The 15,449-nt window shown below is 50.2% G+C and overlaps 1 protein-coding gene across 4 annotated transcripts in view; it reads right to left on the reverse strand.

Annotated features, from left to right (window-relative positions):
* The window catches only part of Cabp1 (calcium binding protein 1), a 60,915-nt gene that overhangs the window by 11,309 nt on the left and 34,157 nt on the right, over positions 1-15,449 (reverse strand). The window contains exon 1 of one of the 4 annotated variants that reach the window (XM_013071731.3): positions 10,367-11,109. The exons of 2 other annotated variants lie outside the window; for them this stretch is intronic. In XM_013071731.3, the coding sequence (XP_012927185.2) occupies positions 10,367-11,014 (648 nt within the window). In that variant the 5' untranslated portion in view covers positions 11,015-11,109. Of the gene's footprint in view, positions 1-10,366; positions 11,110-15,449 lie in introns of those variants that run through there. One more of the 4 variants, XM_004843655.3, reaches the window with a different exon arrangement.

The raw sequence follows: 15,449 nt of genomic DNA on the forward strand, positions 1-15,449 counted from the left end.
TTGACTACGTGACCTTAGGAGGGTTCCTATCTCTGTGTCCAGCTCCTTTCTCTGCAAATTAGCAAAGAGAACTGCTTAGTGGAAAAGAGCAAGTGAGATAGCAGATGCTGGGTATGTTGTAAATAGGAAAAAGCAATTATTGCTACTGTTCTAAGAAACATGACATTGAATGCAGTAAGTTTTATGATCTTTCACCTTATTTTATGGACACAGAACGTGAGGGTGTAGCTCATGTATTTAGCATGTGTGAGGCCCTGGATTCAATCCCCAAACTAAGATAATAATAATAACAACAACAGCAACAACTTCTACTATTTTCCTCTTCCTCTCCATCCCTCTTCCCTAAAGCTCAGAGTAGAAAAATTATGATTGCAATTGACAATAATTCTAGCATTTATTGAATACTATGTACCAGGCACTCTGCACAACACTTTTTTTTAGGTCTTAACAATCACCTAAAGAGATAGGTATTAGGGCTGGGGGTGTAGCTCAACAGTAGAGCATTTGCTTATCAAGCACAAGGTCCAGCACAGAGAGAGGGAGAGAAAGACAAGGAAAAAGGGAGAGAGAAAGGAAGAGAGAGGGGAGAAGGGGAGGAGAGAAAGATTGATTCATATCCCCAAGTGGTGAACACAGGATCTGGGCACAGAGAGGTTAAGTAACTTGCTCAAGATCACATGAAAAAGGTGACCTGAGTGGTGTGACCCTAAAGCACTCGGCATTGAAGATGGATGAGGAGCCAGAGGTCAATTCTTGTTCTTAAGTTCACCTCCTTAAACTCACTGTGAATCCACTGTGAGGCATTCGCCGGTGGTGCACTAGACTAATTCAGATCAGTCTCTGCTTCTCTGAAACACCGTGGAGGCCACCTCTGAGGCAGAAGACTCCTTTAAGATGATGACAGATGGGGGTGGGGGTTGAGGACACACAGAAGAAACTACCAGCCTTCAGAAGGACTCAAGAAACAGTGAAGAGTAAATGGAATGTGATGTGAGCAGCTTAGCCAGAAGAGGATGCTGACAGGCAGAAAAGCCCAAAATGTCCTAAATTGAGAGGCCATAAAACTGATGGAGGAGGTAGGATGGTGCTTGGGTAAAAGAGTCATTCGTCCACCTGTAACCTTCAGTGTGTTACCTAACCTCTCTGAGCAGTAAGCAAGTTCCTTGTCTGGAAGATGGAAGAACGGGAACAAGTTCCTTCTTCCCTTAACAATATGAGTCTCTTCTACAGCCTGACTATGATGGCCATAGAAACACAAGCAAAGCCCACCTGAAGCAAAACCCTCCAGATGTGAGCCCAGACCTGCTTGAAAGATGCCTTAGGGGTGAGTACGTACCACAGAAAGTGACTTAAGTACACTCCTGCTCAACATAGCTCTGAGGCACCCTGTTTCCTGGGCTCTAAACCAGTCGTTCTGAGCTTCCTTGGGATTCTGTGACCTGACTCAGGAATTACTGGGGGTAGAAAAAGGATTCTCTGCTTGGTTCCTATCAACAGCCAAAGGATCCACCTCAAAACTCTGAATTCTGAAGACTTAGAGACTGCCAGAGAGAGGCACAGATCCTCAAAGGATGTGGATGAGTCGTGGGAACTGGTCTGGGACTGGGGAGGGTCTTCTAATCCTGCCAGGTTTGAGGGTGTCAGTGTAATGACACCCTAAGAATCCATACTTTCCATTTTACAGTCCTGAAGCCCCAAAGTTACATGATTTATTTCACTCCCATGGAAATTCCTATAGGCAGCCTTCCCTGTCCCTGCCCCTTCCCACCCCCCTGGCAGCTCTAACTTCCAATATCAGCTCAGAGCTTAGGATATAAGAAACTGGAATGGGAGTGTTTTCAGAAGAATAGGGAAGCATCTCTGGTCAGAACCCCTGGGAAGGACAGCAAGCTTCCAGTGCCCACCCCCTCCATGCTCTGTCTCTGGGACAGGTGACAACATGTCCCAGTCCTCAGTCCCAGGGCTTGGGAGCTCTGGAAACATACCTTCCTGGAGAGATGTCTCAGTGGCGACTTGACACAGTTGCCCATCCTAAGTTGAGGCAGCCTCTCTCGGGATCCCTTGGTCCACGAAGGAGGCTCCTTGGGGACTAGGAGACCTCAGTCCGGGTCAACTGCCAACTCCAGCCTCCCTCTGCCTGTGTTGCTGTTCCTCCAGGACCAAGCTGAGCCCTCTCCCTTGCGTTCGTGCTCTCTTACTCGTCTGCCTGTTCTTGCTCTCTGATTTTTTTTTTTTTTTTTTGGTGGGAGTAGATTGTATGTGTGTTTGTGTGTCTGGGTTTAACTTTCTGGGCACTTTCTTAAGGAGACAAAGGCAGAAGGGGAGAGTGCAATGCACAGAGAAAATCGCCTGGAGAGCTGATGGCAGAGGGCAGCCGAGCAGAGAAGCCTGCCGGATCATGTACATCAGATTAGAACCGAGTCTTTTTTCTGCTTCTCTCCCCTTCCTCAGCCCCTCCTTTCCTGGCTGCCAAATCTGCAGGGAGATTGCCTCAGGGATAAAACCCAGGGTGGCAGCTGCAGCTGGGAATTAGGCCAGCAGATCCAGAAGGAGAAGCTGGCTAGTTTGGATCCCCAAAGTCCAGGTGCCTCACAGCTTGCAGCCCTGTGCGCACACACGCACACACACACACACACACACACACACACACTGCACACATGCATGCACACACAAGCCCCTAGGGAGATGTATGCCTCCTTCGAAGAGCAGTGAGCTGGACAGGCAAGCGTCCTCATCAGCCTCTGGCAATTCCAGCTGGATAGAGAGCAGGCAACTGCAGTTAAGGGTCTGGGAGATCTTGTGACATCTCTATTACACTCCACTTTTCACACTTGCCTCATCACTGAATTGGGAAGAGGCTGGGGGCTGGCAGCAGAGCTGAGCTGACAGCTGAGATGGCCCTGAGGAGGCAGGATGGAGGCTGTGCTGGCACAGAGGGTGTGGGCAAGGTCTCTGGACCTTCTCCTCCTGCTCTGTCTAATACGGAGTGAGGATCTTCTACCGGCTTTCCTGGGGTGCAGAGCAGAAAGACTGCCCTTTACCAATGGTCCTCAAGGTCCCACAGCTGCAGTTTATAAGTGATTGCTCTTCGTCATCCCTCCAGGTTCTGGTTTTTATGTGAATTCATCTCAAGCCTCAGATGTCCTATTTGAGACCTACAGCTAGAGCCAGATAGCCAGAGACAGGAAGCACCTGTTTCCTGCATTCATTTTTTGCCCAGCAGGGGGCACCAGAGATAACAGGGAAGAAAGGAGCCTCCCAAGCTCCCTATGCAACCAAATCTTAAACTTGCAGTTCGGAGCTTCAATCCAGACTGTCTCCAATTCCAGGGGCTTTTGTCCACTTTGGGTGGCTGGTGGGAAATCCCACTAGAGAAGATGGCTGGGGCACTGCCCAGGGGATGGCACAGGCTCACTCCTAGGGGACTGGGAGGAGCTTCCTGGGTGGCTCTTGATGGTCATAGTGCTGCCACTGCTGGCCAGGGGTTGGTTTAACAGGGCACTCACTCGGCAGCCTTGTTTGGGCCAAACCTCCGGAGGAAGGGATGGAGAAGGAGGGCCACCCCCTCGTGGGGTGTGGATGCTTAAAGGGCTGGACAGAGGGTGAATACGCCAGGGAGCAGGATCGGGAAGAGCAAGCCGCCAACACAAACGCCCTCTTCAAAGACTTCTTGTGGAAACAGCATGAAGGAAGCACTCAGCAGGCCGGGCTGGGTCAAGTTCAATAGACTCTGATGAATGGGAAGGATGCGGGGGGTGAGTCCTGTCTGCGGGTGATCACCTCCCATTCCTGAGCTTCAGTTCTCTCCGGTGGGAAAAGGGGCTTCCCCTATCTTGCTAATAAAGTGCACACAGGGAAGAGTGTGGCACATAATAGGCACGCAATAAGTAATTACTCAAATGGAAGAGAGAGGTATCATTTACCCAGCGTTTATGCAGCGGGCCCAGTGCCTGGCTCTGGGAATGTTGTGGGAACCGTGATAAATACGGTCCCTGCTTTCAGGTGGAGAAGACATAGTAAAGGAGCTATGAACCCAGCTACTTCATTACATTTCAGGTAAATGCTATGAAGGGAAACACAAGAACTCTGAGAATATGAGACAGGGGAATCTCACTTAGTGTGGTGGAATCAGGAGAGACTTATAGGGAAAATCTAGAAAAGCAACCAGGTGTGGTGATATAGGCCTGTAATCCTGGCTACTCAGGAGGCTACAGCAGGAGAGTGTTTGAGGCCAGCCTGGGCCACCTGGCAAGAACCTGTGTCAAAATTGTAAAAGTCAAAAGGGCTGGGGGGCTGGGGACTTAGCTCAGTGGTTCTGCCGCCTGCCTGGCAAGTCCAAGGACCCGAGTTCAATCCCCAGTACCAAAAAAAAAAGAAAAGAAAAGGCCTGGGGATGTAGCTCAGTGATAGAGTACCCCTGGGTTTGAGCTGAAAGAAAAAAAGAGAAAAGAAAAAGGAGACAAGGCTCACCAGGGCCCAGCGGGAAGCCTGGGTTAGGCTCCAGGTACAAACCCGAGCCACACTAAGTAAACCAGTGGAAACACGAAGAGGTGGCAGAGGACCAGGCAGGGTTTTCAGTGCTGGCTGTAGACTAGGATCACCTGGGTTTAATAGATCTACCAGACATTATTCAGTCTCCTGTCAGGGAATTTGAACCTGCACATAGTGGTGAGAACCACCGAGGTAGAGGTTCAGAGCTTGGAGTGCAATCACTCACTCCGGTTCAAATCTTGCCCTGCTGTTCAGTAACCATGTGACCTTGAGGACACGGTGGTCTTTCTGAGCTTTAGTCTCTTCATTTATAAAATGAGGATTCTAGTAATGCCTCCCTTAGGGCTCTTATGAGAGTCAATGGGATAATACATGCAAAAGGTTTGGCCCAGAGCCAGGCACCTAGGAAGTGTCCCCCCTCCCCTCTGTAGTCAGTGTCCTAAAGGGCCAGGTGCAGCATTCATTCTTCCAGCATCCACTCATTCAGACCTGGTGAGTCCTGCCCCCTGCAGGCCATATCAGGTCACAGCACCAGCTTGTCGACCTTGGGATATGCCTCTGTCCTTGGAAAGAGGAGACTGGAGACAGCAAAGTCAGGGCCCTTATAGAAAAACCAAGCACTTGGAGAAAGCTCCTCCTGCTAGAGTGAGGGGGGCTGACACTAGCTTGAGGTTTAAGGGGAAAAAGGGATTCAGGAGTTCAGATCTGGGGCTTCAGAGCTTCCTTAAACTAACTTGAGCTGGGCAGTGGTCATGTCGGGCAGATGGCTTGGCCAGCAACAGGAAACAAAACAGGGCTGACGAGTGGGGGCTTCCCTAAGGAATAAAGCAGGTCACATATGCACCCACTCACAATCCTTATCCACTGAGCCGAAGTCCCTGGGTCTCAGGAAGCCGCACTTTGAATTATGGAATGGAATAATAGGATCAGAGGGATGAAAAGGATAAACCCGTTGCTGATTATTCCTGATTAGGATGGAGCTAGCCTTCAGTCCTGATCAGTTCTATCACCAGCATTTGAATTTGGATGACAGCCCGGTGCTAAGACACTTGGGGAAAGCTGGGTCGTTGCATGAGAGGTGTTTTGTAGATGCTTCTGACAGAGAACACACGTAAGGAGCTTTCCACCCAACTAGCTCCGTGCAGCACAGGCAGGTGTATTTGGAGACAGGAGGTCCTGCCGTTATTGACTATGATCTTTGGAGAACTCACTCTTCTCTCTTGAGCCTGTTTGCTCATCTCAAAATTGAGGGGTGACAGTGCCACCCTAAGCAGATTGTTGTGAAGATAATGAGAATAGATTTTGACAACTGTTCAGTGGGCTCTGGACTGAGATCTCAAGTACCTTGGCTGCTTCCCAGAAGATGCAGACATCACGGAAGACTCTTACCCAACTGACTAAAGCCTCTACTGTCACCTGTGATTGATGCTAACTACAAACTGACCTTCTCTTCCCCTCCCCAACCCCTAGAGCAACAGCAGCAGAGAAGACTTGGCCAGGGCAGGAATGAGGAATACACACAGCCCTTCTCCTAGGACGAGCCCAGGTGTTGTGGAATCTGTGAGGACCCAAGCCATCATCATCATGGCCTCTCTCCTGATTTAAACCACAGCAACCAGGAAACTTTCAAGTCCTGATGATGTCAATCCCATTCATTCATTCCCTCATTCATTCCCTCACTCATTCATGCATGAATGATATCCTGCTATGTGCAAAGCAGTGTGGGAACTGGGCTGCTCTATCCAAATCAGAAGAGATGTCTCTACAGCTGGGAAAAGCGAAAGAGTGGGACAAAGCTATGAGTTTTATTCACATCTGCTTCTCTACAAGGGATGTTTCTTCTCAATCTTAGAGTAAGAGCAGAAAGCCTGCTTGTGAAATAATCCAAGGCCAAAACCTTCAAATCACTCCAATTCTGAGTTAATTTTTTCTTTTTTCTTTTTCTTTTTTTTAACAGTGGAGATTGAACCTAGGACCTTTGCGCTAAGCTCATCCTAAGACCTTTGAAAAATTTTTTTAAATTTTGAGTCAGGATCTCACTAAATTGCCAAGGCTGGGTTCAAACTTGTGATCCTCCTGCCTCCGTTTCCCAGAGTGCTGGGATTACAGGCCTGTACCACTATGTATGGTTTATTCTGACTTAATTTCTGACACCACACTGTCTCTCCAGGCAACTGGGTGGCAGGTCCTTTGTGGACAACAGAGAGAGAACTAGGGATGATCCTTTGACATTCAGCTCCTTCCTTTAATTCCATTTTTTTTTTTTTGGTACCAGGGATCGAACTCAGGACCTTGCACCTGCAAGGCAGGCGGCAGAACCAACGAACTAAATCCCTGGCCCCAGGTCCTTCCTTTAATAACCTTCCTCACTCAGCTCAGAGGCAGCTTTCAAAATACTTTACACAGACCCTTATTCAGACAATTACTCTATTAATAACAGCAATAATACTAATGAAACTTCCCCTTTATCTGGCACCCACCGAGAGCCAGGTATCTGCTATCTTTAACTTTGGATAATTCTTTTTTTTTTTTTGGTACTGGGGATGGAACTCGGGACCTTGTGCTTGCAAGGCAGGTGGCAGAACCACTGAACTAAATCCCCGGCCTGGATAAATCTTTTAATAACTCAGCAAGGTAGGTTTTTTTTTGGTACCGGAGATCGAACTCAGGTCCTTGTGCTTGCAAGGCAGGTTTCAAAACCACTGAGCTAAATCCCCGGCCCTGCAAGGTAGTTTTTATTGATCTCATTTCTTTTCTTTTTTCTCTTTTTTTTTTTGGTACCAGGGATCAAACTCAGGACCTCAAGCTTGCCAGGAAGGCAGGCACTGTGCCATTGAGCTACATCCCCAGCCCGATGATTTCATTTCTAGATGAAGAAACCAAGAAGAGAGACAAAATGACATGCCAAGGTCACAGAGGTAGAAAAGTGACTGCCCTATGATTGGAACATGAAGCCACTGCTCTATGCCTGGGCCCCCAAACCACACCGTCTCCCTACAGGCAGTAAGTATACCCCATGAGGTTGCAGGTAGAATTTTAATTCCTGTTTCCCCTATGTAGGAGTCTAATTTGGTATCTCTGATGTCACTCTGAACCTAGTTCTCCCTGACTCCATCACAAACAGGAAGAAGGTGCCCTTAATAAGTTAATCAAATAACAAAAATGGTAACAAACACTGATAGAGCTATTGTTCTCTGCCGTGCATTGGGCCAAGGTCTCTATATAATCTCCATCTCTCTCTCTCTCTCTCCCTCACTCTTTTTTTTTTTTTTTTTTTTGAGACAGGGTCTTGCTTTGTAGTTTAGGCTGGCCTCAAACTATGTAGCCCAGGCTGGCCTTGAACTCATGGCAGTCCTCCTGACTCAGCCTCCCAAGTGCTGGGATCACAGGTGTGCTCCACCACACCTGGCTCCATATCTCATTTAATTTTCCAAACTCTCTCTCTCTTTTTTTAGACATGGTCAATGTAGTCCAGGCTGGCCCAAAACTTGTGATCCTCCTGCCTCAGTCTCCAAAGAGCTGAGAATACGGGCACGCACTACCATACCTGGCTCCAGGCTCCTCTTGAGGTACTACGAATATCCCTATTTTGAAAGTTAAAAAAAGAGCTTTCTTTGATTAAGGAATTCATATAAGGTTAAAAAAAAGAAAGAAAACGAAATAGCTGGAACTTGAGAGAAAGGAAAAATAAACTTCCCCAGATATATTTCACCTTAAGCAGATCCTACCTGAAAGTTCCTGTATTCAGAACCTTATTTTCCTGCTCTCAGTTCCACCCTGTCCCTGAAGACAGAAATCTCAATGCAGAAGACAAAGAGGAGGAAAGACAAATTCCTCCCTGTCACAGGAGACCAGAGGCTCTGACACAAAAGTCCTAGCCTGGGCTTGTTGTCAGTGTGTTGCTGTTGCTGTTCAAACAGTGCCTTGGAGGTGTCAGCAGGAAGCCCAAAATGAATGTGCTGGGCTTTAAAGAAAAAGCAAAAGCTGTAGCTCCAAGAAGCCAGGGCTTCCAGAGGGAGGTAGTAAATATTTGATGGGACCTTCCATCTCCTCCTGACTCAGGTGACCCTGGTGACATTTCAGAACATGGGACTGGAGAATATTCTTCCTTTACTGACTGTGAAATTAGGAGGAGGAACAAAAGCATGTAGCTGCAATGCTCTGAGCTCAGAAAGGGCCAGTTCAGGCGAATTCTCTGAGAACCGGAAGCAAGGGCTTGTCTTCTAAGAGTCAGATCACCAGCAAACTGAAAAACCAGGAAATGGTGTGTGATTCTGGGCCTTCCAAACTGCTAGATCATTAGCCCAAATCCTTGCTATCTTGTTCATTGTTGTCTCCCTAGTGTATAGAAAACACCTGAGGAAAGTAGGTGTTCAAGAAATACTTGATAAATGAGTGAATTGCTGCCCCCTGTTCAAGAACACAGCATCTTTGTTACAACCTGGTTCCTACCCACAGATCATTCCTGCCCTGACACTGCATACACCTCTTGGCAAACACACAACTTCTCCCTTGGCATGTCGCCACACTAACTCTCAGAGCTCTGCCTCTAATCTGTACTCCGGAGAACCGTTTCCAGCTCACTCGGCTAACGAGGGCTCCCTGCAGGAACAAAGCCACACGCCGCTGCCCTGTCACACCACCACAGCAGCCCCGTGCAACCCGAATCCATGTGCAGCTGCCTTCATGTCAGACTTCCACCGGCATCAGCCACTGCGGAGTAGTATTTTGAAAAGAAATGTGCAGATCTGAAGCAAAACCCGCACAGCCTCCTTGGAATGCAAATCCAGCATGTCAAGCCAGGAGCTTGAGGCAGCTCTGCACTAGATCTCAGCTCGGAAGTGCTCAGGACCCCGTGTCCCCCGCACACCAAGCAACGCTCTGATCAGATGATCTCTGCATTACACTCCTCTCTGGCTGCTGCAGAACTGTCTCTACGTGGTGCCAGTGAGTTTGACTTGATTACAGACTCTGGACTAGAGGAAATGCAGGCTTTGTTCAGGAGTTCATAGGTTCCTGTCTCCCCTGAAGCACAGTCCCAAACTGCAGACCTCAATTATGACCACAGAGCTGTTTGTAAAGGTCAGATGCCCAGATGCCCAGGACCCTTGAGGGAAAGGCCCGGGGGAAACAAAAGGCGCCACTGATGACCTCTCCGTGGCCTTGCCGACCCTAGAATGCACAGCAACTCAGGCTAAGGTTCTCCGGGTGTTATGCCACGTTCTATAACTCCACAACTGCCCACCTGCCACCCTAAGGCCACCTCTGCAGTAGCAATCTCCTTAAAACACTCCAAAGTTCCAATTTGAGCCCTAGTTCTGCACAGCTCCTCCATGGCTGCCCAGGCACCTCTTTCCTCCTTTTTTTGAACCCCGTAACTTTCTCCAGCCCTTTGAGGACACTGTAGGCAACACCTAGGGTCTCCCATCTCCAAGCAAACCCTGTGTTCCCTGAGGCTCCCCCAGACTCCAAAGTCTCTGCTCTCTTGGTCTCTCTCTGGGGGGTACCGGCCAGCGTCCAGAGGAGTGGGTTTGGCGCCACCTGCTCGGAGCACCCCTCTGAACCCCGCGAATCTCCTGGAGGGTTGTGGAGGTCGCTCCCCTCCCCGATCGGCGGCTTCCAGCAGGTGTGAGGAAGGCTGGGCGGCGGTGCCTCTCTCTGAAGAGGCCCGAGCGTGGACAGCGCACAGGGTGCTGAATCAGGCACGGGGGTGGAGGCGTGCCGGCCGGCCCGGGGGCCGGGCCGCGGGAGGACAGGGTGAGCACGGGCGTGACCCGGGGGCCCCCGGGCAGCGGGCGCAGGGCTGTGGACGCGCTGCCGCGGCAGGGTCCCGAGCGCCTTTCCCCGGAGCGCCGGCGGGAGGCGCGGCCCTTACCTGGCCGAAGGCGGAGCTGAGCATGGGGCGCAGCCGGTGGAGGAACGGGTCCGCCTCGGTCGCGGCGGCGGGCGCGGAGTCCCCGCGGCCCGAGGCTCGCAGGGAGCCCCGGAGGCCGAGCGCCGGGGACAGCCCCCGTTCCTCCCCATCCCGCCCGCGGGCCGGCGGCAGCGGCGACTGCGGCAAAGGTCGGGACGCCGCGGCCGGCAGCGCCTCCCGGGGCCTGCAGTGCGCCAGGGGGAGCCCACGCCGGCTCCCTCGCGCGCCCTCCTCGCGCGGCACCGGCCGGCACAGGGGCCTCCGCGAACTGGGGTCCCCGGACGGCGGCGGCGTGCTCGGGCAGGCGACGGGCAGCCGGCGGCCAGGCAGCCCCGGATCCCGGGCAGGGCCGTGGCGGGGAGCCCGGCTGCCCCCGCTCGCCGCCGCCGCTTTCAGCAGCGACGTCTTGGACTCGCTTTTGGCGATGTGCGAGCTCATCTCGGCGGGGCCCGCGCTCGCATGGCCCGGCGGGGGCGGCGCAGGGCGGCGCGGCGCGGGGCCCCCGGCGGGCAGAGCGCGGGGCGCCCGGCGGGAACCAAGCCCGAGGACGCGCTGGAGGCGGGCGCCGTCCCCCGGCCGCTTAAATGCGGCCCCGTCGCCGCCGCCCATGTGACAGCACAGGCTCTACGCCCGGAGCCCCGAGCTCCCGGCGGCTGGCAGTGCAGATCTGGGGGGCTGCCTGCTGTCCCCTGAGAGCCCACCCCCGGCTCGCGGTCGGCCCAGGTACCGCTGCGCCCCGCCCCTTGCCCCGCCCCACGCTCTGGGAGTCCCGCTTCCGGGCGGCCCCTGCTGGCGAAGGGGGCGCTGCGGCACGGAGCCCGGAGACAGAGGATCGGGCTGGGTGCACCGCCCCGAAGGGGCCGAGACCCCGGTAGCGCCCGCAGTGCTCCGTGTCACGCCTGAAGGCTTCCACAATGCCCCAGAACTGCCCGAACCTTCAAAACTGTAGGCAGGGTGCGCTCCCTGGGGGGTACAACTTTTGGCAAGAGGATGAAAGAAGAGCAGAAAACTAGAAACCCAAACGGAGGAGCCAGAATGGCGAGGAAGGACACGGTGAAAGGAAAAAGCCTGCACTCTGTGGGCGCTGCATCCACCCACAGTATAGCACGCAGCAGCACAAGGATGGCCCTGAAAGTCAACCTCCCGATCTTCAGTTCCAGACTAGAGGAGCCAGAGGCACCTGGCTGTATTACCTGTGGGGGCCGGTGATTATCAAGTCTCAGGGGGGGACCTATCTGCTGCCCCCCCCCCGCAAGCTCTTGTCCTTCACCACCAATACCACCTTCCTGCTCTTCTGGCTTCGAAGGAGACTCCTGCTCTTGGTAGGCAGCCAGGGAGTCACACGGGGCTGGTTTGAATCTCAAATCCCAGCTCTGCGTCTTAGCATCTGGGGATCTCAAGCAAGTGCCATTAACTTCTCTGAGCCTTGTTTTCCTCTTTTATAAAATGCAGATGATTGCAGATAATAATCCTAACTAACTTCTTGGTGACATTATGTGACACTATGCATACAAAAGGCCTGGCCCAGTGTGTGGACAGGGAACACACGCTGTTAAGTCAGTTCCCTTCACTCTACTCATCTTGTTTAGTGGTGGAATGCTTAAGGCTAGGTGGGTGGTGAACCTCTCCAACCCTGTCTTTTCTCTGGCCCCGGTGCCATCCAGTCTGGCCATTGCTTAGCCTCACCGGAAGGATAGATTGCCAATGTTACATACACTTCATTCATGTCAAGGGAGCCTCTTTCTCTGTACTATCAGGTTCATTTTGTTTTGTTTGGGCTGGGGATTTAGCTCAGTGGTTCTGGCGCCTGCCTCGAAAGCACAAGGTCCTGAGTTTGATCCCCGGTGCCAAAAAAAAAAAAAAAAAAAAAGGCTAGACATTTTGTTTTGTTTTTGCAGTCTTGGGGATTGAGCATGCTAGGCAAGCATTCTATCACTTTTTATTTTTTATTTTGGGACAGGGTTGTTGCACTAAGTTGACCAGGCTGGGCTTTAACTAAGAATTCTTCTGCTCCAGCCTCTTGAGTAGCTGGTATTACAAGTGTGTGCCACCAAACCCAGTTCACTATCTGCTTCTTTTACTGTATTGGTTTTTTTTGGTACTGGGGATTGAACTCAGGTCCTTGCGCTTTCGAGGCAGGCAGCAGAACCACTGAGCTAAATCCCCAGCCCTTATCTGCTTCTTTTAAAATGGGATGGGCAGGGAAGGCAACTGCCCAGAGCCCAAAATGAAAAAGAAAAGTACAGCAAATCATTCCCCAGTTCACCTACTATAAGGGACCAAATTGCCTTATCAAAGCTATACAGGTTTTTAACCATAAACACTAAGGCCAGCTGGGAGGGAGGAGGGTAGCAGTCCTAAGGCTCAATCCAATGTCCTTTCTGATATGTGGGGTGTAAAGGGTTCACCCTCTCAGAGTTTGGGGTCAGTCAATGTCTTACCTGTTCCAGTTCTCAGAATAATCAGTGTTTGGCAGGATTAACATGTTCCCACTTGAATCATTGGGCACCCTGTACCACTGGTGGTACAAACACATCTAAACAGATCTTTATTGGTCTTTTTACTAATAAAATTAATAAAAAGCCACCGGATGGGACAGTTGTGTGTACCACTGGTGGTTCAAGCAGCCCAGCAGCGAGATAGACAAATTACGGCCCAGTCATGACTGTTAAAAACATGTACACTTGGTACCCCCCCCAAAAAAACCCCAAATGTACATTCAATGTAAATCACAGGCGATAAAGCACCTTAGCAGAATCCCAGAGGAGCTGAGGAGAGGCCGTGGACTGATGGTTATTCTAAAGCCCTGCTGTCCCATGTGGTTACTTTCCTGAAATCCCCTAAATATTCTTGGGGAAAATCTCTGTCAACAGCTCATTTTGGAAAAAGTAAAGAACCTGGTTAGATCACCTGTGATTATTACAGCAACAAAAGAAATCAAAATTACATTCACAGAGTAAATGGATGAAACATCTGCACTTCTATCCCAGATAATCCTGGCTATATGCTAGAAGTCATTTCATTTGTATAAATTTATTGATCTTTTTCATTTATTTAATAGATATTTAAGCGACCAGGCACTGTGCTCTCCATCTGGGATAAAAATATTCATCCATTCATTCAACAAATACTCAAACGCCTGTTGTTTGCTAGGCACTATTTTCCCCCGCTAGGGCTAGTGATTAAAACCAGGACCTTGCACCTGGTGGCAAGTACTCTACTACTGAATGACTTCCCCAGGCCCTGCCAGGCACAATTCTAGGTACCAGGGATATAGTGGTTGAACAGAACAGTCTATCCTCTGCAACAAATTAAAAAAATATACACATAAGTGCATGGAAAATGAATAGTGGCAAACTGGTGGTATGCAGCTCCATGACAAGAAATGAAGCAGGTAAGAGCACAGGGCTTAAAGGAATGTGTTAGTTTATTTTTTTAGCTGTGCTGGGGGACAAAACCAGGTCCTCCAGCCAGGTGTGTGGCTCCATACCAGTAATCCCAGCATTTGGGACACAGAGGCAGGAGGATTACAAGTTCAAGGTCAACCTGAACTATACAGTGAGACCCTGTCCCAGAAATAACAACAAAAACAAGCAAGCAAAAAACCCAGGGAAGCCAAGTATGGTGGTGTGTACCCATAATCCCAGCATTCCAGAGGCCGAGGGAGAGGATTGCTGTGAGTTCAGGCTGCATAGTGAGTTCAAGGCCAGCCTGAACTATAGAGTGAGACTCTGCCTCAAAAAAATCAAAACCAAAGCAAACGACTACAATAGAAACAACAACAAAACCCCATGGTTTTATGCAGTGAGAAAGTGCTCTGAGTTATACTGTTACAGTCCCACCTCAGAAGGTAATAGGGTTTTGTCGTTGTTACTTGTTTTGTGTTTTGAGACAGGATCCTGCTATGTAGTTTAGGCTGGTCTCGAACTCACTATGTAGCCCTGGGTGGCTTCAAACTCACAAGATCCTCCTGCCTGAGTCTCCAGTGCTGGGATTATAGGCATGTGCCACCCTGCCCGGACAAGGGAAGGTGCTAGTTTAGACACTAAGAAAAGGCTCTCTGGGCTGGGGATTTAGCTCAGTGGTTCTGGCACCTGCCTTGAAAGCACAAGGTCCCAAGTTCAATCCCTGGTACCAAAAAAAAAAAAAAAGGAAAAAAAATCCTGGCCGGGCATTTAGCTCAGTGGTTCTGCCGCTTGTCTCACAAGCACAAGGACCCAAGTTTGATCCCCAGTACCAAAAAAAAAAAAAAAAAAGGCTCTCTGCAAAGGGTTATTTGAGCAGAAATTAAAATGAAGTAAAAGAAGCAAATCAGGTGTATATTTGAGGAAAGAGCTCTGCTGACAATTGAGACATTCGAAAGTCCTGAGGAGGAAAAGAGCTTGGCATGTCCAAGGAGCAGCAAAGAGATGGAGGGTTGGAGTGAGCAGGGGGGGAAATGGTAGAGAGGAAAGTGGAGGAAGAGGCCGGGGCCAGAGACTCAAGGGCTTTGACTTAGCGGGTCTCTTATAGCGGACTAGCACATGACTGCCTGCACTATTTAAAACCTCATTGGCTGCTTTGCAAGTCAATGCTTGGATGGGAAATGTGGAAATATGAGGCCAGTTAGGTGCTGTTCCAAGGTATGGGTGAGAGAAGATGGTGCTGGGACCAGAGCGGTAAGTGATGGAGCTGGTAAGAAGAGGTCAGATTTGGAAGATGTTTAAAGAAAAAGAGACTCTTGTTCTCAAAAGAACTGCAAAGGAAAGAAAGGGGGGAAAACCAACTCTAATAAGAAACACACAATAAAGGAATTACAGAATAGGTTATATGGATGCACAAAACAGAATTTTCAGGAGCATGAGAGAAAGCATCAGAGGAAATGACATTTGAGCTACTTTTTGCAGGTTAAGTGAATGCCACCATGGGTCAGAGGAAGGTCATTCATTCCAAGCAGAAGGAATAGCTTAAAATTTGGGGGTGTGGGCCGGTGATTTAGCTCAGTGGTTCCATCACCTGCCTTGAAAGCACAAGGTCCTGAGTTCGATCCCCAGTACCAGGAAAA

The sequence above is a fragment of the Heterocephalus glaber genome, unplaced genomic scaffold (assembly GCF_053883595.1).
Source record: "Heterocephalus glaber isolate CG9 unplaced genomic scaffold, H.glaber_assembly_v1.0 deba00001687, whole genome shotgun sequence".
NCBI classification, from domain to species: Eukaryota; Metazoa; Chordata; class Mammalia; order Rodentia; family Bathyergidae; genus Heterocephalus; species Heterocephalus glaber.